Source organism: Pristiophorus japonicus, chromosome 6 (genome assembly GCF_044704955.1).
Source record: "Pristiophorus japonicus isolate sPriJap1 chromosome 6, sPriJap1.hap1, whole genome shotgun sequence".
In the NCBI taxonomy this organism is placed as follows: domain Eukaryota; kingdom Metazoa; phylum Chordata; class Chondrichthyes; family Pristiophoridae; genus Pristiophorus; species Pristiophorus japonicus.
In genome coordinates this window covers 215023738-215049532 of record NC_091982.1, presented here as the reverse complement: position 1 = coordinate 215049532, position 25795 = coordinate 215023738, and the positions used below count along the sequence as shown (strand labels likewise).

At 45.0% G+C, this 25795-nt stretch overlaps 1 protein-coding gene and 1 pseudogene across 1 annotated transcript in view; one reads left to right on the top strand and one right to left on the bottom strand.

Annotated features, from left to right (window-relative positions):
* LOC139266251 (uncharacterized) overlaps positions 1–6962 on the bottom strand; it is a 13142-nt gene extending 6180 nt beyond the window's left edge. Inside the window, exon 1 of the mRNA XM_070884080.1 lies at positions 6933–6962. Coding sequence (XP_070740181.1) covers positions 6933–6962 — 30 coding nt within the window. The remainder of the gene's footprint in view (positions 1–6932) is intronic.
* Positions 6963–7474: 512 nt separating this feature from the next.
* On the top strand, positions 7475–16056 carry LOC139266250 (proteasome subunit alpha type-4 pseudogene; annotated as a pseudogene).
* The last annotated feature ends 9739 nt before the right edge of the window (positions 16057–25795 follow it).

The following is a 25795-nucleotide window of genomic DNA, read 5'->3' as shown; positions in this document are numbered from 1 at the left end:
GGGAGAGAGACAGAGACGGGAGGGGAGGGGATGGGGGGGGGAGAGAGACGGGGAGGGGAGGGGATGGGGGGTGAGAGAGACGGGGAGGGGAGGAGATGGGGGGGGGAGAGAGAGACAGACAGAGAGATGGGGAGGGGAGGGGGAGAGACGGGGAGGGGAGGGGAGCGGGAGAGACGGGGAGGGGAGGGGAGGGGGGGAGAGACAGGGAGAGGAGGGGAGGGGGGGAGAGACGGGGGGGGAGGGGAGGGAGTGAGGGAGAGAGACGGGACGGGAGGGGATGGGAGAGACGGGGCGGGGAGGGGAGGGGAGGGGGGGAGAGACAGGGAGAGGAGGGGAGGGGGGGAGGGGAGGGAGTGAGGGAGAGAGACGGGACGGGAGGGGATGGGAGAGACGGGGCGGGGAGGGGAGAGACGGGAGGCGGGGGAGAGACGGGGCGGGGAGGGGGTGGTGAGACGGGGGTTGGTGGGGGGGGAAAGAGAGAGACGTGGTGGGGGAAGAGAACGAGAGAGACGGGGGGGAGAGAGACAGAGAGGGGGGGAGAGAGACAGAGGGGGGGAGGGTGAGGAGTGGGTGGAGGGTGAGGAGGGGGGGAGGGTGAGGGGGGTGAGGACAGAGGAGAGAGGGGGGAGCGTGGGGAGGGTGTGGGGGGAGAGGGGGGGCGGAGGGGGAGATGGTGGGGGGGAAAGTGGGGGGCAGAGGGGGAGAGGGTGGGTTGGGGGGGAAGAGTGGAGGCAGGGGAGAGGGGGAAGAGAGAGAGATGGGGGAAGTGAGAGAGATGGGGGAGAAGAGAGAGGAGAAAGAGATGGGGGGAAGAGAGAGAGAGAGAGATGGGGGGAGAGAGAGAGGGGGGGGAAGAGGGGGAAGAGAGGGGGGGAAGAGGGGGGGGGAAAGAGAGAGAAAGAGGGGGGGAAGAGAGAGAAAGAGGGGGGGATGAGAGAGAGAGAGGGGGGAAGAGAGAGAGAGGAGGGGGGGGGAAGAGAGAGCAAGTAGGGGGGGGAGAGAGAGAGAGAGAGAGAGAGAGAGATGGGGGGAAGCGAGGAAGAGAGCAAGTAGGGGGGAGAGAGAGAAGATGGGGGGAAGCGAGACAGACAGAGGTGGGGGGCGGGGAGGGAAGAGAGACAGGCAGAGGTGGGGAAGGAAGAGAGACAGGCAGAGGTGGGGGGTGGGGGGGGGAGGGAAGAGAGACAGGCAGAGCGGGGAGGGAAGAGAGAGATAGAGAGAGAGACAGACGGATGGAGGTGGGGAGGTGGGGAGGTGGAGACAGAGACCAGGCAGACAGTCAGATAAACAAACACACCGGCTAGATACACATACTCACAGAGAGAAAAACACTGACACACACCAAGACACAGAGAGACACACACTCAGACAGAGTGAGAGATACAACAGACATAGGGGTGATGCAGACTTTGCAATGAGAGGAGGAGTGTGAAATATTAGACAAGATAAAAATAGTGAGAGAGGAAGTATTAAGGGGCTTAGCAGCTTTGAAAGTGGATAACTCCCCAGGCTTGGATGAAACGTATTCCAGGCCGATACGAGAAGCAAAAGGAAAAATAGCAGAGGCTCTGACCATTTTTAAACTCTCTGACTACAGGTGTGCTGCCAGAGGACTGGAGGACTGCTAATGCTGTACCTTTGTTTAAAAAAGGAGAAAGGGATAGACTGAGTAATTACAGGCCAGTCAGCCTAACCTTAGTGGTGGGAAAGTTATTGGAAAAACTCCTGAGGGACAGGATAAATCTTCATTTGAAAAGACATGGATTTGTTAAGGGAAGGTCGTGTCTGACTAACTTGATTGACCCTTCTGGTTACCTCCTCAAAATTCAATGAGGGCAGTGCATATGATGTAGTGTATATGGATTTTAGCAAAGCTTTTGATAAGGTCCCACATGGCAGACTGGTAACGAAAGTAAAAGCCCATGGGATCCAGGGCAAACTGGCAAGTTAGTTCCAAAATTGGCTCAGAGGCAGGAAGCAAAGGGTAATGGTCGATATATGTTTTTGTGACTGGAAGGCTGTATCCAGTGGGGTTCCACAGGGCTCAGTAGTGGGTTCCTTACTTTTTGTGGTGTATATCAATGACTTGGACTTGAATGTTGGGGGTATGATTAAGACGTTTGCAGAAGACACTAAAATAGGCTGTGTGGTTGATAATGAAGAAGAAAGCTGCGAATTGCAGGAAGTTATCAATGTACTGGTCAGGTGGGCAGATCAATGGCAAATGGAATTCAATCCGGGTAAGTGTGAGGTAATGCATTTGGGGAGGTTTAACAAGGCAAGGGAATACACATTAAATGGTACGACACTGAAAAGTGTAGAGGAACAAAGGGATCTTGGAGTGCAGGTCCACAGATCTCTAAAGGTAGCAGGCCAGATAGATAAGGTGGTTAAGAAGGCATATGGAATACTTGCCTTTATTAGTCGAGACATGGGATACAAGAGTTAAGGAGGTTATGCTTGAACTGTATAAAACACTGGTTAGGCTGCAGCTGGAGCACTGTGTGCAGTTCTGGCCACCACATTACAGGAAATAGGTGATTGTACTGGAAAGGGTGCAGAGGAGATTTACAAGAATGTTGTCTAGACTGGAGAATTTTAGCTATGAGGAAAGATTGGAGGTGCTGGGTCTGTTTTCGTTGGAACAGAGGAGGTTGAGGAGAGACCTGATTGAGGTGTATAAAATTGAGCGGCCTGGATAGAGTGGATAGAAAAGACCCGTTTCCCTTGGCAGAGGGATCAACAACCAGGGCACATGGATTTAAAGTAATTGCGGGGAGGTTTAGAGGAGATATGAGAGGAAATTTCTTCACCCAAAGGGTAGTGGGCATCTGGAACTTGCTGCCTGAAAGGGTGGTAGAGGCAAAAACCCTCACCACATTTAAAAAAAATACTTGGATGTGCACTTAAAGTGCAGTAACCCACAGGGCTACGGACCAAGAGCTGGAAAGTGGGATTAGGCTGGATAACTCTTGATCGGCCAGCGTGGACACGATGGGCCGAAATGGCCTCCTTCCGTGCTGTAAATTTCTATGATTCTATATAGAGATAGACACACACAGACAGGGAATGAACACGTGCATACCACATGACTAGTCATACACACCTGTCAACATGGGGTTGGAGGGAATGGGCTGTTAGGAGTGACCTGAAGAGTGCCGCAACTCATCAACAAGCCGTTGAAACTTAAAAAGAAAGAAGACTTGGATTTATGTAGCACCTTTCACGACCACCGGATATCCCAAAGCACTTTACAACCAATGAAGTACTATTGGAGTGTCGTCACTGTTGTAATGTAGGAAATGTGGCAGCCAATTTGCACACAGCAAACTCCCACAAACAGCAATGTAATAATGATCATATAATCTGCTTTAATGGTGTTGATTGAGGAATAAATATTGGCCAGGACACCGGGGATAACTCTCCTGCTCATCTTCTAAATAGTGCCAGGGGATCTTTTACATCCACCTGAGAGTGCAGATGGGGCTCAGTTTAATGTTTCATCCGAAAGACAGTATATGGAGCAGTCTTCATTTTGAAATTGCATCAAAGTATGTGATTGTCATAAAACGAGTGACATCGGCAGGTACATAAGAACATAAACAAGAGTGGGCCATACGGCCCCTCGAGCCTGCTCCGCCATTCAATATCATGGCTGATCTGATCATGGACTCAGCTCCACTTCCCCGCCCGCTCCCCCTAACCCCTTATCCCCTTACCGTTTAAGAAACTGTCTATTTCTGTCTTAAATTTATTCAATGTCCCAGCTTCCACAGCTCTCTGAGGCAACGAATTCCACAGATTTACAACCCTCAGAGAAGAAATGTCTCCTCATATCTGTTTTAAATGAGCGGCCCCTTATTCTAAGATTATGCCCTCTAGTTCTAGTCTTCCCCATCAGTGGAAACATCCTCTCTGCATCCACCTTGTCAAGCCCCCTCATAATCTTACACATTTCGATAAGATCACCTCTCATTCTTCTGAATTCCAATGAGTAGAGGCCCAACCTACTCAACCATAAGTCAACCCCCTCATCCCCAGAATCAACCTAGTGAACCTTCTCTGAACTGCCTCCAAAGTAAGTATATCCTTTCGTAAATATGGAAACCAAAACTGCACGCAGTATTCCAGGTGTGGCCTCACCAATACCTTATATAGCTGCAGCAAGACTGCCCTGCTTTTATACTCCATCCCCTTTGCAATAAAGGCCAAGATACCATTGGCCTTCCTGATCACTTGCTGTACCTGCATATAATCTTTTTGCTTTTCATGCACAAGTACCCCCAGGTCCTGCTGTACTGTGGCACTTTTCAATCTTTCTCCATTTAAATAATAACTTGCTCTTTGATTTTTTTCTGCCAAAGTGCATGACCTTGTAAAGTCCTGTCCCCTCAGTACAGATTCACACGAGGCATGTAGTGAAGTCAAGGTCACTCTGGACCTGCACCTTTATTTCACAGCTCTGGAATGCTGCACTTGCCTGAGACCTGTCCTTATATACCTGTCTCTTGCAAGTGCACCCCTGGTGGTAAGGTATGCTGGTGGTTACAGGTCATATCTTATTACAGTTATGTATAGCATGTTGGGATACAGTTATATATAATAATGTAAGATACATGACAGACCTCACACTTTCCAACATTATACTCCATCTGCCAAATTTTTGCCCACTCACTTAGCCTGTCTATGTCCTTTTGCAGATTTTTTGTGTCCTCACACATTGCTTTTCCTCCCATCTTTGTATCATCAGCAAACTTGGCTACGTTATACTCAGTCCCTTCTTCCAAGTTGTTAATATAGATTGTAAATAGTTGGGGTCCCAGCACTGATTCCTGTGGCACCCCACTAGTTACTGATTGCCAACCCAAGAATGAACCATTTATCCCGACTCTCTGCTATTTGTTCATTAGCCAATCCTCTATCCATGCTAATATATTACCCCCAACCCCGTGAACTTTTATCTTGTGCAGTAATCTTTTATATGCACTTTGTCAAATGCCTTCTGGTAATCCAAATACACCACATCCACTGGTTCCCCTTTATCCACCCTGTTCATTACATCCTCAAAGAATTCCAGCAAATTTGTCAAACATGACTTCCCCTTCATAAATCCATGCTAACTCTGCCTGTCCGAATTTTGCTTTTCAAAATGTCCTGCTACTGCTTCTTTAATAATGGACTCCAACATTTTCCCAACCACAGATGTTAGGCTAACTGGTCTATAGTTTCCTGCTTCTTGTCTGCCTCCTTTTTTAAATAGGGGCGTTACATTTGCAGATCTGATTGAACTCCTTTGTACTGACCTTTTTAAATATTTTGACATTGTAATATGCACCTAAAACAAAGTCCTGATGCCCTCCAGGACCATGCTCTAGTATCGTTCCTAATTTGAGTGTGTCTGTGATGTGTTAAACTATTTGATCCCATGGGCCCATCCTGCAAGGGAACATCTGTGGCAGGTTGGGACCTTAAAAGCAGCGAGCATGGCGGCGTACCACTCCAGGGAGCAGCATGAGCTGGTGCAGGAGGGCGACAGCAGTGAAGTGGGCAACTGGATTGGACGTCACCATAATCCAGGTCGGTGATTGGAGCGTGGGAGGGTACAGCAGGAGCGGTGAGGTCGGGGCGCAGGAGCGGCGAGTGATCATGGAGCGATGTGATCAGGGCCCAGGAGAGGCGTGTGTTCAGGACCTAGAAGAGGAGAAGACCCAGGGGCAGCATGGGCCAGCCCACACTGCAATATGTGTGTGCACTCAGCCCGTGCAGCAGAGCTGGTCTCCAGTCGTATTGGTTAATCCTTGCCACTGGACCAAGACCTAGCTCTGTCATGCCCATGTGGTGGCTGGTGTTCAACGGCCACCACACGTTAAAAAAAATCTCCACACACAGACATCTTCCACCCTTCAATATGTAGTTCGGGTCCTGGAATATTAGGTCCTTCATTGAAATACCTGTGAACTCATCCCTTTTTGACATGGCAACAAGTCATCATCGATAGGAGGGACCGCCTAAGAAGAATAAGTTTGCCGAACTGTTACACGTGCACATCTACTTAGGTTGTGCATATATATATCTTTTTTAAAAGCACAACAAATATTTATAAGCCAAACAACATTTACAAAATAAATTGCCAACAGAAAGTTTCAAATAGCTTGTGGAATTTGGAGAACATTGCACAAGAAATTCTTACTTATGAAACACATTGTTAGATGCAGAATTTGCTTTGTATTCTAACATAAGTATTATCCTGATGCTGTGTAATAGAACAACTGGAAAATTTATTATGTTAAAACACAAAAAAAAATGAATAATGCCATGGTGCAGTTTGAAACCTAGATTTTTTTACCAACTGATTAGATATTTTGAATCAAAATGAATGATATCACTGAAGAAATACTTCAACCCTCCTCAGCTTATGTGGCTCAATTCTCAAAAATGAAACAGAGCCACGCAGACAAAAAAGAAAGACTTGCATTTATATAGCGCTTTTCACGACCACCGGATGTCTCAAAGCGCTTTACATCCAATTAAGTACTTTGAGTGTAATCACTGTTGTAATGTGGGAAACTGTGAAGATCCAGGTCTGATCTTTGGCCTGTGTTAAGTTAGTTGATCTCAGCAAGGTGGTAGAGAAGGTGATATAATTTGCTTCAGCGCTCTAGGAATTTTGAAGAGAAAAATCAGACAGAGTTCCTGACCATCACCAGGTGATTCTCTGCTGGAAAGTGCACACGTGTACATGTCGGGTGAGGACAGAGGCTTTTCTATGATGTACCCCATGACTGCAGTTTACCAGTTCTGGGAGGCCGGGAAGTTAACCGGCTCCTATGCTGAGCTGGGAAGGGTAAGGCAATCTTGGGGGGTGGGGGCCTCAAATGGGCTGGCAGTTGGTCATCGTATTTAGGGAGCAAGGAGGAGCAGTCTTGCCCTACCAGAAAAGAAATGAAAGCTTCCAAGGTCATGTTTTGAGCAGTCTCCAGCGATGCTGTAAAGGGCCACTCCTTCGGCTGCTCAACTAGGTGTAGTGTGTGCAACAATATTCCGCCCATTTGTAACCGAAAATATAGATGCCTTACGACTGATATAGGACACTGATTTGCATATTTAAGCAGCCTCCCACCCATTGACATGCCTGCCTGAAAATTGCATTCGGTGGGCCATGGGCATCAGTGGAATGGCTGGCAAGCTCCCTCATTTTAAGTTGCTGTCTATCCATTCTTCAGGCAAGAAACAGGCCAATTAAAAATTGTCCCCTCAGTGTCTTAACCAAGGGTGGTTGTCATAGTTTTCAGGTTTTTACACTAGATATTCTCTTGCACTCGGCATCATCAGTCATATGAGGATATTGCGTCCTCCACATTCCAACGTGCAGCGTTTTGTGCGTAATATCTGGTTAAATGATACCAAGATCCAGGGCTTATAATAGAGAACTCTGATTCTGTACACTGGCTGCTGGAATCTATAACATTGCCACATGACTGAACATACAAAAGATAATGGACAGGATAAGCAAAGCTGGTCCATTGAGCCTGTCCCATACAGCCATGATACCCTAAATATCCTGATTTACAACATCCATCAGCAGCTATGTGATCTCTTGGGAGAGGCAAAAAATTTAGGCCAACTTAAGGAGAAAAAGATGTGGAAAATTCCTCTCTGACACCCCTAGGCAATCAAAAATAGTTCGGGAGAAAACAGTGACCACTCTTTATATTACTTATTCTTCCGTCTACCTTTTGTATGTTGTGATCTCTGCCCAGCCAGAAAATAGTCCAGCTCTTTTTTCATGGTATGTAGTGAATCCACACTTAATGCACAAGCTAGTAACTTGACCTATAGGTCTACTATTCTCTTGGAAAAATGAATCTCCTGACATCTAGCCTAGTTCTACCCTTATGCAACTTAAGCACATGTCCTCTTTTTCTGGAAGGCAGTCTAAATAAGCACTGAGACACAAGTTTTAAACCAATAAGTGGCTTATTTACATAAGATTTATGAATGAGCAGGTACACAGTTTTACCATTGAAAAATATATATTTCCTTGCACTCTTTTGTATGCAAAAATAATGGGCTCAATTTTCCCCAGTGATTTGCGCTGTTTTTTTGGCGTGTGCCGTTTTTTTTGGCCTAAATTTTAAAATCCAAGTTTCCCCAAAGATTTTTTTAGGTTTGTTTTTTTTTGCATCATAGGGGGCGTAACCTGATGTCTGCACCAGTTTTTGACATTTATGCAAGTTTGGCCAATTAGGACGGCATATGTGACCACTCCCAAAAAACCTTCTTAAGAAAAACCAGTGCACATCAAAAAATCGAGGCAGAAAGATGCCATTGTTTTTATGTGAAGCTTTGGAAGGAGTCAAGAATACATAAATATGCATCATCAAGCTTAATTTTTTGCAACTGAAAACACAGAAAATGGAAGTTACATGCAAAAAAAAAATTCTTCAATTTTAGATTTTTTTTTAAAGTGCCACGTCACCACTGATCGTCTCCAAACCAGACAGTAATGTGGAATGCCCGGCTTGGGTCTCTTCAGAGGCTGGTCTCGGGATTGGAGTGGGAGTGGCAGTTGATTCTGTTAATGGCCGCGGAGTTTGGGCATGTTCCCTTATTTCAGTGGCTAACTCCGACATTCCCTCCCTCATGTTCGCCGACGGTGTCTCAGCAACTTGTGACATTCCCTCCCTCATGTTGACCAACAGTGTGTCAACTACCTGCAACTTGTACGAAAGCATAGGCTTTAAACTAAACATCCGTAAGACAAAGGTCCTCAAGTTGACCCTGCCACACAGCACTGCCCCCCAGTCATCAAGATCCATGGCATGGCCCTGGACAACATGGACCACTTTCCATACCTTGGGAGCTTATAATCAGTAAGGGCAGACATCGACGATGAGGTTCAACACCACCTCCAGTGCGCCAGCGCAGCCGTCGGCTGCCTGAGGAAGGGCGTTTTCAAAGATCAGGCCCTCAAATCTGGCACCAAGCTTATGGTCTACAGGGCTGTAATGATACCCGCCCTCCTGTATGGCTCAGAGACGTGGACCATATATAGTAGACACCTCAAATCGCTGGAGAAATACCACCAATGATGTCTCCACAAGATCCTGCAAATCCCCTGGGAGGACAGATGCACCAACATTAGTTTCCTCGATCAGACCAGCATCGAAGCACTGACCACACTCGACCAGCTCCGTTGGGTAGGCCACATTGTTTGCATGCCTGACACAAGAATCCCAAAGCAAGCGCTCTTCTCGGGACTCCTACACGGCAAGCGAGCCCCAGGTGGGCAGAGGAAATGTTTCAAGGACACCCTCAAAGCCTCCTTTGTAAAAATGCAACATCCCCACCGACACCTCGGAGTCCCTGGCCAAAGACCGCCCTAAGTTGAGGAAAAGCATCCGGGAAGACGCTGAGCACCTCGAGTCTCGTCACAGAGCATGCAGAAAGCAAGCGCAGGCAGCAGAAGGAGCATGCGGCAAACCAGACTCCCCACCCACCCTTTCCTTCAACGACTGTAAGTCCCACCTGTGGCAGAGACTGTGATTCCCATATTGGACTGTTCAGTCACCTGAGAACTCACTTTTAGAGTGGAACCAAGTCTTCCTCTATTTTGAGGGATTGTCTATGATGATAATGATGACATTCCCTCCCTCATGTGCCCTGACAGTGTCTAAGCAACCTGCAACATTCCCTCTGTCATGTTCACTGACAGCGCAACAGCTACCTGCGACATTCCCTCCCTTATGTGCACTGAAATTGTATCAGCTGCCTGGGACATTCCCTCCCTCATGTTCCTGGACAGTGTTCCCATTTCTCATGAGAGTGTTGTTACTTCTCCCGACAGTCCCGATACCTCATCACCCACCCCACTGATGGTGTCCAGGAGTGATCGTGTAAGGACAATGCTCTCCGCACTCATTGCCATCATTTGAACCACATCTTTTAGATCCTGCACCTCAGGAGAACGCTGTTGAGCTCTTCTTCCCCTCCTAACCCTGAGTGTGGCTCTGCATCCCACTGGGACCCGCAGCCTCGGACTGTTGGAAACCATGGAATGTCCCAACACTCGAACCACTCAGGAAAGGGGCTGGCACCTCAATGGGCGGCACCTGCACCTCCTCCAGAGTGAGTACAACACTGGGGACTTCAACCATCACCTCCCCCTCACCCCCATGCGCTTGGTCTGGAAGGTGGGATTGGAAGGTATTCTCTTCAGGCTCATCCGCGTCCGAGTCTTCTGCATCGTCAGGGTTGGCCTCAACTTCTGCAAAATATAACAGAACAGATAAATGGTTAGCAGGAGAGGAGGGGGCAGGATGGGTGGCATGAGTAGACTCACGTTGCACAGGCAGCAGGCTGATTTGAAGGACAACGATGAATGATAGCACATTGCATCAATGAAGCGTAGCTGACGGAGACATCCCCTTGAACCAAAGCATGGCTAACCTGCGCAGCACTTAACATTTAGCAAAGCCAGACTGTGGAATTTGCAGGACTTGCCCTCTCCCTCGAGTGTGGGCCCAACTTATGCAATGGTGGTTGCTTTTTTCCAGGCAGGACACATCAAAGTAGTGACCCTGTCTTCCAAGTGTATCAGTGAGTACAGATTTGCCTCCTCCTGTTCGAGGTCTTTCCCTTTTGTTGTGGGCCACCTTCCTCTGCAAAGATGAAAATATAACTTTTTAGAGAGGGTGTCTTTCTGCTGGGTGGGACATATACAGATGGTCACATTTACCATTGCAATTCCAGTGAATAAATGAAAATATTACTTACACTAACTACTTGACCAAGGTCCTGCCACTTCTTTTTGCACTGGCCTCCAGACCTCGGAGTGATCACCATTGCACAGTAATCTTCTGCAAGTTGGTTCCAACGTTTCTTCATTTCTTTTGGTGAAACTTTTGTGTGACCTCTGCTGGTGTCCAACCTATGCCATCTGGCCTCAATTACAGTAACTAGTGCCCCCACTTCATCCTTTAAGAAATTCTTGATCCTTGAGCCACGTTGCATCTTGCATTGCAGCTTTGATTTTTCCAATGAGAATTAAAGTTATTACACTCAACTGGCTCTTTAAAAATGGCCGAATGCAGACCAGGAGCTGTACTGGACATCGCAGTCACATCAAAAACATCCTTTTTTTTGCGTATGCGCAGAAGGGGGGGGGGAGCATCGTTTGTTCAGCGCAGATATTAGGCTCCACCCCCCGAAGCTAAAGGAGAGGCTGCACGGCGCCAATTAAAAAAAATAGAACGGGGAAACTTGCTACTTATTTTTTTTGGAGTAATCGAGGCCCAAAAAAAACAGGCATAACTCTGGCAATATGCCAAAAAATGGCATTGGGAAAATTGATCCCAATTACTATGCTACTTATTTTTTTTCTAAACATGTGCTCGAAAACAGAAGATTACTTACACTAGCTTAACCCTACAAAGTTAAGTTGGCTCAGGTATTAAAGTACAAATAGCATTTACTACTGCCAGTTTGGCTGACAAACACTTTTTGAGACTGTGTCTCTGAACTACCTCCTTAGGTGTGGGAGAATGAGTCTCTGGCCACTGACCTGTGAGTCACAGAAGGCACAGTCAATCAAGGACCTTCTTCTTAGGCGGTCCCTCGTATCGAGGATGACTTGCTTCCACACCAAAAAGGGATGAATTCGCTGGTGTTTCGATGAGGACCCGATATTCCAGGACACAAACTACATATTGAAACGTGGATTTTTTTAACGTGGGGTGGCCGTTGCACACCAGCCACCACATGGGCTTGACAGAGCTAGGTCTTGGTCCAGTGGCAAGGATTAACCAAGACAACTGGAGACCGGTTTTGCTGCATGGACCTAGTGCGCGCACATATGGGTTTCATTGTCCTTACCCTGGGCTGAGGCCCTACCCTTTGATGAGAGGCTCAGGTGCTTCGAAGAGTTTGCCTGGCTATGCTTCCTGCTGTGCAAATTGAATAGAACAACACATTAGACAACCTGGTGTCAAAAGGAGCCATTGCTAGGAAGGAAGGACATTAGCTTGGATGATGTGGAATCTATATGGGTAGAACTGCAGAACACCAAAGGGCAAAAAAACCTTAGTGGGAGTTGTGTACAGACCTCCAAACAGTAGTAGTGATGTTGGAGAGGGCATCAAACAGGAAATTAGGGGTGCATGCAATAAAGGTGCAGCAGTTATCATGGGTGACTTTAATATGCATATAGATTGGGCTAACCAAACTGGAAGCAATACGGTGGAGGAGGATTTCCTGGAGTGCATAAGGGATGGTTTTCTAGACCAATATGTTGAGGAACCAACTAGGGGGAGGCCATCTTAGACTGGTTGTGTAACGAGAGAGGATTAATTAGCAATCTCGTTGTGCGAGGCCCCTTGGGGAAGAGTGACCATAATATGGTGGAATTCTACATTAGGATGGAGAATGAAATAGTTAATTCAGAGACCATGGTCCAGAACTTAAAGAAGGGTAACTTTGAAGGTATGAGGCGTGAATTGGTTAGGATAGATTGGTGGCGAGTGATACTTAAGGGGTTGACAGTGGATGGGCAATGGCAGACATTTAGAGACCGCATGGATGAACTACAACAATTGTACATCCCTGTCTGGCGTAAAAATAAAAAAGGGAAGGTGGCTCAACCATGGCTATCAAGGGAAATCAGGGATAGTATTAAAGCCAAGGAAGTGGCATACAAATTGGCCAGAAATAGCAGCAAACCTGAGGACTGGGAGAAATTTAGAACTCAGCAGAGGAGGACAAAGGGTTTGATTAGGGCAGGGAAAATAGAGTATGAGAGGAAGCTTGCAGGGAACATTAAGACGGACTGCAAAAACTTCTGTAGATATGTAAAGAGAAAAAGGTTAGTAAAGACAAACGTAGGTCCCCTGCAGTCAGAATCAGGGGAAGTCATAACGGGGAACAAAGAAATGGCAGACCAATTGAACAAGTACTTTTGTTCGGTATTCACTAAAGAGGACGCAACCTTCCGGATATAAAAGGGGTCAGAGGGTCTAGTAAGAAGGAGGAACTGAGGGAAATCCTTATTAGTCGTGAAATTATGTTGGGGAAATTGATGGGATTGAAGGCCGATAAATCCCCAGGGCCTGATGGACTGCATCCCAGAGTACTTAAGGAGGTTGCCTTGGAAATAGCGGTTGCATTGACAGTCATTTTCCAACATTCCATTGACTCTGGATCAGTTCCTATGGAGTGGAGGGTAGCCAATGTAACCCCACTTTTTAAAAAGGAGGGAGAGAGAAAACAGGGAATTATAGACCGGTCAGCCTGACATCGGTAGTGGGTAAAATAATGGAATCAATTATTAAGGATGTCATAGCAGCGCATTTGGAAAGAGGTGTCATGATAGGTCCAAGTCAGCATGGATTTGTGAAAGGGAAATCATGCTTGACAAATTTTCTGGAATTTTTTGAGGATGTTTCCAGTAGAGTGGACAAGGGAGAACCAGTTAATGTGGTGTATTTGGACTTTCAGAAGGCTTTCGACAATGTCCCACACAAGAGATTAATGTGCAAAGTTAAAGCACATGGGATTAGGGGTAGTGTGCTGACGTGGATTGAAAACTGGTTGGCAGACAGGAAGCAAAGAGTAGGAGTAAATGGGTACTTTTCAGAATGGCAGGCAGTGACTAGTGGAGTACCGCAAGGTTCTGTGCTGGGGTCCCAGCTATTTACATTGTACATTAATGATTTAGATGAGGGGATTAAATGTAGTATCTCCAAATTTGTGGATGACACTAAGTTGGGTGGCAGTGTGAGCTGCGACGAGATTGCTATGAGGCTGCAGAGTGATTTGGATAGGTTAGGTGAGTGGGCAAATGCATGGCAGATGAAGTATAATGTGGATAAATGTGAGGTTATCCACTTTGGTGGTAAAAACAGAGAGACGGACTATTATCTGAATGGTGACAGATTAGGAAAAGGGGAGGTGCAACGAGACCTGGGTGTCATGGTACATCAGTCATTGAAGGTTGGCATGCAGGTACAGCAGGCGGTTAAGAAAGCAAATGGCATGTTGGCCTTCATAGCGAGGGGATTTGAGTACAGGGGCAGGGAGGTGTTACTACAGTTGTACAGGGCCTTGGTGAGGCCACACCTGGAGTATTGTGTACAGTTTTGGTCTCCTAACTTGAGGAAGGACATTCTTGCTATTGAGGGAGTACAGCGAAGGTTCACCAGACTGATTCCCGGGATGGCGGAACTGACATATCAAGAAAGACTGGATCAACTGGGCTTGTATTCACTGGAGTTCAGAAGAATGAGAGGGGATCTCATAGAAACGTTTAAAATTCTAATGGGTTTAGACAGGTTAGATGCAGGAAGAATGTTCCCAATGTTGGGGAAGTCCAGAACCAGGGGTCACAGTCTAAGGATAAGGGGTAAGCCATTTAGGACCGAGATGAGGAGAAACTTCTTCACCCAGAGAGTGGTGAATCTGTGGAATTCTCTACTACAGGAAGTTGTTGAGGCCAATTCACTAAATATATTCAAAAAGGAGTTAGATGTAGTCCTTACTACTAGGGGGATCAAGGGGTATGGCAAGAAAGCAGGAATGGGGTACTGAAGTTGCATGTTCAGCCATGAACTCATTTATTGGCCGTGCAGGATCGAAGGGCCGAATGGCCTACTCCTGCACCCATTTTCTTCGTTTCTATGTTTCTAACAATATCATGAGTTGTTTAAGATTGTAAATAACAACCCTGAGTCACTGTGTTGTGTGCACCTAAATTGACAAACAGACTAGTAAATGTTTTCTATTAAAAGGAAACGATGTGCAGCTTTGGAAGTTAATACATTACATGTTGAATCTAGCATCACAACAACACAAGTTAAAAATTCAACACAGGCAAAATACATTCTACCACAGTGATACTAGAATTTTATGTCTACAATGTTGTAAAAAGTGGTAACTTTTACAACACATTAGGAAAATAATTTGAATTATTAAAACATGATGAAAAAATGATCGAAGGGAGAAGTGTTTGCCACTATAGGAGGAAAGAAACTATGAGAAACCTTACTTCACCCAATTATTTCATATGCAAACACATTACGAAGGGAAACAAAGTGAAAAATCAGGGTGAGATGCAATGTGTTAGATTGTCTACCTCATTCTTTTAGCATTCCTTACCGCTACTTTCTTTATGCGAGGAAAATTCAATTCCATGTGCAAACTCAGCAAATAACATTTCCTCTAAACTTGTTTTATTTCATGTGCGTGTTGTATGCCTGGGTACATAAGGGGAATACAAGATATGAAATACTGTTGAGTAAAACACTTCAAATGCCATAATGTTGCAGTTTTTTTGCAAGTGTAAAACATGTTTTTTTCACAATAGCAGAAGTTGTCAGGCACCAACTGATAATTTATCTTTCACTGATTAATGCTGAGGATTTGTTCAGTATTGAACTTGTGGAAAGGTCCTGACCATATTAATGGAGATTTGATAGTGACAGTAAGTGATATATTTGGTAAAAAAGTGGCTTGACTGCCCTTACCTCCTCGGCGGCGGGGTCCGTCCGACCAACATCTCGTCGGGGGCGGGCCCCGCCCGAACTCCTCGGTGGCGGGCCTCGTGAGCAGTTGGTCACAACACACTGTGATATCAAGCAGGTTTACACACAGTTCGGAGGGAAGCGTCCTTTTGGTGTTTCGCTGCTCAACATGGGATGGCATAAGCACTATGGCTGTCAGTTGCATCAGAGTGACCCCAGTGGAAATTACGGAGGGTGGAAGGCCACCTGCATTGGGAATAACAGCGCCGCTGCAGTATCTATGCTGAAACAAGACTTCAAAGAAGAAGATATGACTTTGCAGTCAGCACTTGCATTGGCAGTTAAAGTGTTGAATAAGACTATGGACATCAGCAAACTATCGGCCGCAAAGGTGGAAATTGCAACGCTAACCAGAGAAAACGGGAAAACGCGCATAAAGATGCTGAAGCAGAAGGAAGTGGAGGTTTTGATTAAGCGACATGAGGCAGAAGAAGCGAAATCTGAACGTGAGAAAGATGAGAAGGAGCAAAAAGAGGACAAATAGAGCTGCAAATGAATCATTGAAAATCTAGCTGACTGCAGGTTCTCAATTTATAGAATTGGCCATACCAGATATCATCCAGCCTTCCTCTTCAGCAGGCTGCAGGCTGTTAGAGGTCTCCCGGTGCTGCAGTAGGTGAGTAGAAATGTTTAATTTTTTATTTATTGATTGATTTTTTATAATTTTTTTATTTTTTATTAATTTTTTTTGATTGATTTATTGGTTGATTTGTTGATTTATTTATCATTTATTATTGATAGCTCTTTATTGGTAAAAGTGAAGTGTTTAATGCTTTGTAAAATCCCCTAACTTCGCTCTAACTTGCCTCCACCCCCCGCACCCCCCCCATCTCTCACTACCTGCGCCTAATTTATAAAGTGTAGGCAAGATTTTTCTGAGCATACAAAAATCGACACTTACACCATTCTAAGTTAGTTTGGAATAACTTTTCGCTGCCTAAACTTGCAAAACAGACGTAAGTGGCTGGTAATGCCCCCTTTTGAAAAAAAAACTGTACTAAAACAAAACTATTCTAACTAACTAGAACTGGACCAAACTAAATGGCGAGAATTGCGATTTCTAAGATATTCCATGCTAAATTAGTTGCTCCAAAAAAATAGGAGCAACTCGAGCCGAAACTTGAGCCCTGTGTATCTCCTTAACCAATCAGATTGAAGAATTGTGAAACAAACAGCAGGACTGAGAAGTAAGTGTAAATTAGAGTGGAATGGGAAAATTCAATGTTAAATCAGGTACAGAAAGAAAAATAAAAGAGAGGGGAATAAAACTTGGATGAAAAGGCAGAGAGAAAAAAAAGAGACAGAAAGGAAAAGTAACATTTGAAAAAAAAAAATTTATATTTTTAAAATCTCCAACATTAATTAATACTTATAGGAATAAAACTTCGCACTTGTAATAGTTAATTTTCAGTGGCAGAGAGGTTGATTGGCAATAATGAACAGTTATCACATCGGTAAAAGGGTACTTGCGCTTGAAATGACAAGACTTAACTTCTGTGGCGACTTTAGTTTGCATCGACTGCACAGCTCAATTATGACATATATGGAATTGTTAGAAATGGCCTGTTTAAGCTATATGCTATGAACTACTGGAACTTCAGTGGCAATGAGTCCTGTACTATTAATCAAGATTTGAAAAATATCTCATTTTGCTTTTACATTACTCTACTTATTATTACTGGTCAGTCTGTCAGTGCATTGCAGTGGGAAGATTAGAAATCTGGTTTGCTACAATACTTTGAATTCTTGTATGAAAATGCTGCTCCAAGTATTTTCAACCCCCCACATTTTTAGTTTTTCAACTCCCAAAATGATGCATACTATATGCTATTTGTAAACAGAGAAGAAGTGGAAGCATGCCTGTTTTCAGATGCCTGCTAATACTGCTGCTGAACCAGTTCCTGAGAAATGCAGACATGTGGTGATCAAGACTCATCTGCAGAAACTGTGCCACACCACTGCAATGCTGAAATATATACATGGCAATTTCTGTCAACAGTGCACATCGGGCAAGCAGTGGGTGGAGTGATTGCAGCGCCTGCCCTATGACACTAGCGAGAGGCACAAACTATTTTCATAGTTGAGCCTCATTTGAACAAGTTAAAAGCTCACGGGGTTGGGGATAATATATTAGCACGGATGGAGGATTGGCTAACTAACAGAAAACAGAGAGTTGGGATAAATGGTTCATTCTCGGGTTGGCAATCAGTAATTAGTGGGGTGCCGTAGGGATCAGTGCTGGGACCCCAACTATTTACAATCTATATTAACGACTTGGATGAAGGGACCGAGTGTAACGTAGCCAAGTTTGCTGATGATACAAAGATGGGAGGAAAAGCAATGTGTGAGGAGGACACAAAAAACCTGCAAAAGGACATAGACAGGCTAAATGAGTGGGCAAAAATTTGGCAGATGGAGTATAATGTTGGAAAGTGTGAGGTCATGCACTTTGTCAGAAAAAAATTGAAGAGCAAGTTATTATTTAAATGCAGAAAAATTGCAAAGTGCTGCAGTATGGTACATGAAACACAAAAGGTTATATGCAGGTACAGCAAGTGATCAGGAAGGCCAATGGTATCTTGGCTTTTATTGCAAAGGGGATGGAGTATAAAAGCAGGGAAGCCTTGCTACAGTTATACAGGGTACTGGTGAGGCTATACCTGGAATACTGCATGCAGTTTTGGTTTCCATATTTAAGAAAGGATATACTTGCTTTGGAGGCAGTTCAGAGAAGGTTCACTAGGTTGATTCCAGAGATGAGGAGGTTGACTTATGAGGAAATTTGAGTAGGTTGGGCCTCTACTCATTGGAATTCAGAAGAATGAGAGGTGATCTTATCGAAACGTATAAGATTATGAGGGGGCTTGACACGGAGTTTCCACTGATAGGGGAGACTAGAACTAGGGAGCATAATCTTAGAATAAGGGGCCACCTATTTAAAACTGAGATGAGGAATTTCTTCTCTCAGAGGGTTGTAAATCTGTGGAATTCGCTGCCTCAGAGAGCTGTGGAAGCTGGGACATTGAATAAATTTAAGACCGAGATAGACAGTTTCTTAACCGATAATGGAATAAGGGGTCATGGGGAGCGGGCAGGGAAGTGGACCTGAGTCCATGATCAGATCAGCCATGATCCTATTAAATGGCGGAGCAGGCTAGAGGGGTCACATGGCCTACTCCTGCTCCTATTTCTTATGTTCTTACGTTCTTATGATTGGTGATGGGTGGGGGGGGGGGGGGGTGAATCCATTGACTCTTCCACAGAGCTGTGCCTGAAGTCAAACCTTAAAAGTGGGGAGGCAGTCCCAGGTGGGCCACTGTTATTTGTCATTTGGTAAAGTTTTGTTTATTTACTGAGAACAGGGGAGGGAGAGAGAGTGTTTGGCTCAAGTTTTGGTTTTCAGTTTCAGTTTATCTTCCCCAGGTTTGTTCCCTCCTTCTCTGCAAACAGTGACTCATCCTATGGAGGGTAACTTTCAACTTTGCCACCTGAGTGATAATCTGGCAGAGGGGATCACCCGCACACAGAATGTGCCCCATTTTTATTCCATCAAAATCAATGGGATAAAAATCGGGTGCGTTCTACAATGGGTAGCTGATCTACTCATCCGGGCTACTGCACAGGTGATTCAGATGAAAACTATCCCCTATGATTCTATGGGTGATGGGAAATGTTCACTATTTCATACAAGTGATTATTTATTTGAGCCTAAACAGTGATTGCCAGGAATCTGTTCTAGCACAGGGAGTATCAAAGCTGAGCATGAGTTTATCTTCATCGGACATCCCTACAGATGCACTCTCCAGCAGGTGTCCTTGGATAGTAATTAGGAGCAGGGACTTTGCTTGACAGTTCCCCTTCCTTTAGCTTTAGATATTGAGGGCAGTTATAGTGCCCCATTATTACGTGACTGAAATCAATTGATTCAGCACTAAGCAGGGATCGAACTTGGAACTTACTGGGTCAGGGTGGCTAGATACCACATCACTTAGTCCAATTAACTGCTGAACTAATGGGGGATTTGTTTATCAGAGTTCTTCTACTGGATTTTAAGAAAATAGATATCAAACTTATTTTAAATTTGATTTGGCTATGATAAGAACTATCTTGCAAAATGAAACAGTTTATACAGCAAAGAGACTGTGAGCCTGCATTGGAGAATTGCTTCAGTTGCTGGCCAATGGGCCATTTAGTGGAATAACAACATAATTCATCAAAAGGCACCTTTAACCCTTCCTGTGCCACAGAGTTCTCTCAGTCCCATAAGTTTGCACTGTTTGTGTTGCAGATGAGAAAATTCAGCAGTTGCAGGGGTAAAAATATGGGCCTGAAATTTGTGGTGAGTAATAACAGGGAATGACCAGTGTTCGCTGTTATTATCCCTTTGAAACTGACCACAACTTCAGTGCATGCGGAAATCCTGAAGTTGGGGTCAGTCATTCACTGCTCTGACACTGGCTGTGCTGTGCCCCCAGCTGGCAATTAGTACAATCTGTGAAATAAGTGAAATGGACAAAAACGTTGGCTCTTCCGGGGTAATATTGCTATTAAATACTTCATTAAAAGTTAGGCCTTGTTGGATTATGTGTAACTGTGGTTTTAACAGTGTATTGCCTGCTAATCAAACATTATGGCCCTGAAAAACTAATTTTAATTTTGTGGAGTGTCAAATTTATCCAGTTTGATAAAAATTACAATTTTAAAGAAAATTTTAATTAAAAAAAAATGTTTTTTGAAAGTTTGTTCCTCTTTATTTCACGTTTACCTTTTCCCCATGTGAGAACCCCAATCTTTATTTTGCTTTCTATAACATTTTTAAAACATTAGAATCAAAGGAGCTTACTCACTTCCTGGTTTTTGGTCTGTGAGAATTCTGTATTGTGATTGGCTGCTTAGTCAGCTTGTTGATGTCAAAGTAGCTTGCACCAGGGGATTCCTAATAACCTATGTTGAAAGCCGAAATTCTCACTACACAGATCGCAAGATCTTTGTGGAAAGCTTACTTCGGGCCAATGGCGATTGCCTTTGCTTCACCGCTGACCGCAAATTACAGGCCATGAATTCTTGATGAAAAAAATAATTTGTTGCCTGTACCAAGAGGAATGAAATACTCTAAAGACACAAACCAATCTCAATTTCTATGGTTGTTTAAACACACTTTAGGGTTGTTTGTCTGACTTCATAGAGTGTTTATAAAGTCAATCAGTACAGGAAAGAAGTTGCTCAAAGGCTAACATGTGAACACTTTACTACATGAGGCAGTCAAGCAGACTGAGGAGGAGTTTTATAATCTCAAAATATTCCAAGGGCATCACCAAACTGTGCCAATCTCACGATGAGTATTAAAATGTTGCAAGTAATGGGCTGTGTATGCAACTAGCTCTTATTGGTAAGTAATTTGTATAATATTTTGGTTTCCTAATATGGTTGTGGATGAGATGTTAAATTGAGGCATGTCTACTTGTTGCTGGATTATCATTAAAAACTCAACAGGTTCACTTATGTCTTTTAGGAAACAAAATTTGCTGTCCCTACCTGGTCTGGCCTATATGTCAACTACAGTCCCACACCAGCGTGGTTGACTCCTAACTGCTTTCTGAAGTGATCTAGCAAGCCACTCGGTTCTAGGGGTGGGCTATAATTGCCAGCTTTGCCAGCAACATCCACATCCAGAGAATGAAGAAAAAAGATCCTGCTTCTGTGATCGGTCACTAGCTGGACATTAATGGGGTGGTAGCCTTTTTTATTAATGAATGCTGCTGACTGGTGTTCTGGTGCCTTGATTGCAGCATGTGTACAGCCAATGTTGCCCTGGCTGCAAGAGAAGTCAGCCACTGCTGCAAATCCCTGAGCTCTTGTGCTGACTGTTGAGGCCAATGGGAATATAATCTACTGCTTAGCCCTGGTTAGCAGTGACCTGTTTAATGCAGTTTTGTACTTCAGACTGGGAGGTGCAGCAGACTGAAAGTAGCCAGTGGTGAAGAAGTTAAGAACAGTGATGACTTTTACAACCACTGGCAAAGCATGATCCCCTGATCCAGTAAGCAGCAGGTGCTTCTGCAGGAGGCTGCAGAGGTCTGCAACATGCCGCCTGGAAAAGCACAGCTTCCTGCAGCACTGCTCTTTACATAGATCCAAGAAAGTGACCCTTGATCTGTACACCCTGTGTGCTGGGTACAGCCTCCTACAAGCAGCCCCTCATACCTGTAGTTTTCTGATAGGCGTAGCTGCTTCTGATGTTGGTTGCCATGGCTGCTGCTGTTGCTCCTCCCTCCATCCAAATTAAACTGGCAATAATTGCACCTATTATAAGGAAAATAAAACTTACGAAGCTGATATGGCAGAAAAAGAGAGAAAGCAGCGATGTGGAAGCTGGAAACTCTCCTGGCAAACCAAATAGCAGAAAGGTGAATGCCCCTTTAAATACTGCTTCAATGTCTCCGAGACACCAGGTTTCACTGGCGAGTCTGGCACTGGGCAGGATTTCTATGATTTTTGGTTAAGATGCGTAGGATCCTAATTGTATCATAGGAGTCTAATTTAAATGTGTTCATGTTGCCCCCACCTGCTTGTTCTGGAGGCCTCAGCCATCTTCGAAAAATGCATGGCTAAAATGGTGACAGATGTCTAGAATGAAGCGATAGGTACACAACCATTATTTTACCCACTCGCCCGCTCTGTCCCCGTCGGGCAGGCAGTGTTAAAATTGGGGCTTATGTTTAAACAAAGGTACGAATTACATGTTTTGTAGATTATTCAATGGCTGCTTGGGAAACTCACAAAAATGTTGTGAAATAAATTTGTTTCCTTAGTCAACATTTTAAATACTGTACTTTGCAAATGATAATTTTAATGGGTCTTTGTTATCTCGACATCAAAATAAGATCCCTCTCCTTACATACTTCCAAGCTTAGTATGTGCAAGATATGAAACCTGAATTCAATGTTTTTTTCATTGAACCCTGTTGACTCGTTAAAAGAGCCTCCTCCATAAAGACTCTTGTATCCAACTACTTAAATACCACTGCAGAAACAATTATGAAAGACCAAGAATTACCAGCATTCTTTACAGTTCCATCATCATTAACCTGCATTAATCAGCACTTGGAAAAATATGGAAAAATAAATGAAAGCCAGCATGGATTTGTTGAAGGAAAATCATGTTTGACTAAATTGATTGAGTATTTTAATGAAGTAATGGAGAGGGTGGATGAGGGTAGGGTGGTTGATATGTATATGGACTTTCAAAAGCCGTTTCATAAAGTAGCACATTATTAACAAACTTGAATCCCATGGGAGTAAAAGGGCAGTGGCTACATGAATACAAAATTGGCAAAGGACGGAAAGCAGAGAGTAGTGGTGAACAGTTGTTTTTCAGACTGGAGGAAAGTGTGCAGTGATATTCCCCCAGTGGTCAGTGTACTTGGGTATACAGGGCATAATTTCAAAGTTTCCAGATGTCATGAAACTCAGAAATGTAATAAACAGTGAGGAGGATAGACTTCAGGAGTACATAAACAGACTGGTGAAATGGGAAGACACACGGAAGATGAAATTTAATGCAGACAAGTGTGAGGTGATTTATTTTGGTCGGAAGAATGAGGATAGGCACTATAAACTAAATTGTACAATTTTAAAGGGGTGCAGGAACAGAGAGACCTGGGTCTAGAAATTCGTCTCAGGCGGTGGCACAAACGGGCGGTATCGGATTGGCCCGCCATTACACGCAGTGCCTGACATTCAGTTCGAATGACTGCACTGGAACTGAATATCAGGCGCTGCGTATAACGGGCGGCCGTTCTGAAACCGGCCGTTTTGCACCACCCACCGAGATGAATTTCTAGGCCCTGGGGTGTATGTTCACAAATCTGTGAAGGTGGCAGGACAAGTTGGGGAGGCTGTTAAAAATGCTTACGGGATCCTTGGCTTTATAAATAGGCCTTAGAGAGGGTGCGGATGATATTTGCAAGAATGGTATCAGGGACAAAAGTCTTCGGTTATGTGGAGAAACTAGAGAAGGTAGGGCTGCTCTACTTAGAGCAGAGAAGGTTAAGGGAAGATAGAGGTGTTCAAAAGCATGTGTCATGTATTCAACTGTCATTGTAACCCATGTATAAACTGACCTAAGTTGTACACCGTGAGAACACTGACCACTAGGTGGTGAACTTGTGGGAGACACTCCTAACCTGGACTTTCAGGTATAAAAGGGGAGGCTCCAACCACCTTCATCACTTCAGTGCTGGCAAATAAAGGTTACTGGTCACAGAGTGACCTTCTCTCTAGTATGGGCCTCGTGTGCATTTGTACTGTTTAGTAAGGACATATTATTGGCGACGAGAAACTGGGATTTAAACCACGCAAGCATAGCCACGAGCAGCACAGATGAGAGGTACCGTGTTGGTGATGATTGGGACGATTTCATTGAGAGACTACAGCAAAGTTTCATCACTAAGGAATGGCTGGGACAGGATTTGGTCGACAAACGCAGTGCTCATCTCCTGATGGTTTGTGGATCCAGGAGGTACTCCCTGATGAAGGACCTTCTAGCACCAGAGAAGCCGGCGGACAAGACTTTTGAAGAGCTCAGTAAGTTGATCGGGGAACACTTTAAACTGGCGAGCAGCATGCACATGGCGAGACACTGGTTTTACATGCACCAGCAGCAAGAAGGGCAAAATGTTCCAGACTTCGTGGCAGACCTCCGGCAACTGGCGAGCCTATGTAAGTTCCCAGATGCATGCAGAGCGGAGATGCTGCGAGACTTTTTTATTGAGGGCATCGGGCACGCTGGGGTTTTCAGGAAACTGATTGAGACCAAAGACTTGACCCTGGAAATGGCGGCTTTGATGGCCCAGACATTTATCTCAGGGGAGAAAGAGACCAGAATGACGTTTGACAAAAATCTTTGTTTAAATGCAGCAAATGGACAGGAAGTCAACATTGTTAACGCAGCACACAGTTCTCCAGGCACACAGGGGCAATCGGACATGCCCGAGCATGTAGTCGAACCCAAAGGGGGAATTCAACAGAGACAATGGCTAGCTGAACGGCGATTCATGCCATCACAAGGGACAATGCGATCAGTAATGGGGCCATCAACACCTATCAATGGTGCATTTAAGGACAGTTACAGAGACAGTCAGAGACGATCGACTGGTTATGGACCTTTTGTTTCCAACAACGGCTCATGTTGGAGGTGTGGAGGCAAACACCCTGCCAGAGCTTGCAGGTATCAACAATATACCTGCAGAAATTGCAACGTCAGCGGTCACTTGGCGCATATGTGCAGGAAGCCTGCAGCCAGGTTGATGTACGAGGAGGACGGGCCCTATGCAAGCCCTATAAGGCCAAATGGACACTGGGGGAAATCGCTGGAAGCTGAAGTTCAGCGAGTTCAGGTGGAGCACATATACAGTTCATACACCAGGACGCCACCGATAATGATGAAAGTGCTCCTCAATGACATCCCAGTATCAATGGAGCTAGACACGTGGGCCAGCCAGTCCCTGATGAATATCAAACAGTTCGACAAGTTGTGGGCGTCCAAGGCCAGGAGGCCAAAATTATTGCCGATTGACGCACAACTACGGACATATATAAAGGAGATCATTCCGGTGCTAGGCAGCGCCACGGTAGTCATGACCCACAAAGATTCGGAGAACAGGTTGCCACTCTGGATTGTCCCGGGGGACGATCCCGCACTGCTGAGGAGGAGTTGGCTTGCTGTCATGAACTGGAAATTGGGGCGATGTCAATGCAATTTCTTCTGTGGAGCGAATATCATGCTCACAGGTCCTGGACAAATTTGACTCACTATTTCAAACCGGCATTGGAACTTTCATGGGGTCCAAGGTAGTGATTCACATAAACCCGGACGCCAGGCCAGTACACCACAAGGCCAGAGCGGTGCCGTACGTGATGCGGGAAAAGATAGAAGGCAAATTGGACCGCCTGCTGAGGGAAGGCATCATCTGGCCAGTCGAATTCAGTGACTGAGCGAGCCCGATTGTGCCGGTGCTCAAGGCGGATGGGTCGGTCAGGATATGTGGTAATTACAAGGCCACCATCAATCAGGTGTCACTCCAAGACCAGTACCCACTACCGAGAGCGGAGGACCTCTTTGCGACGCTATCCGGTGGCAAACCTTTTTCAAAATTGGACCTGACCTCAGCTGACATGACCCAGGAGCTGGCGAGTGAGTTGAAGAAGCTGACCACCATCACG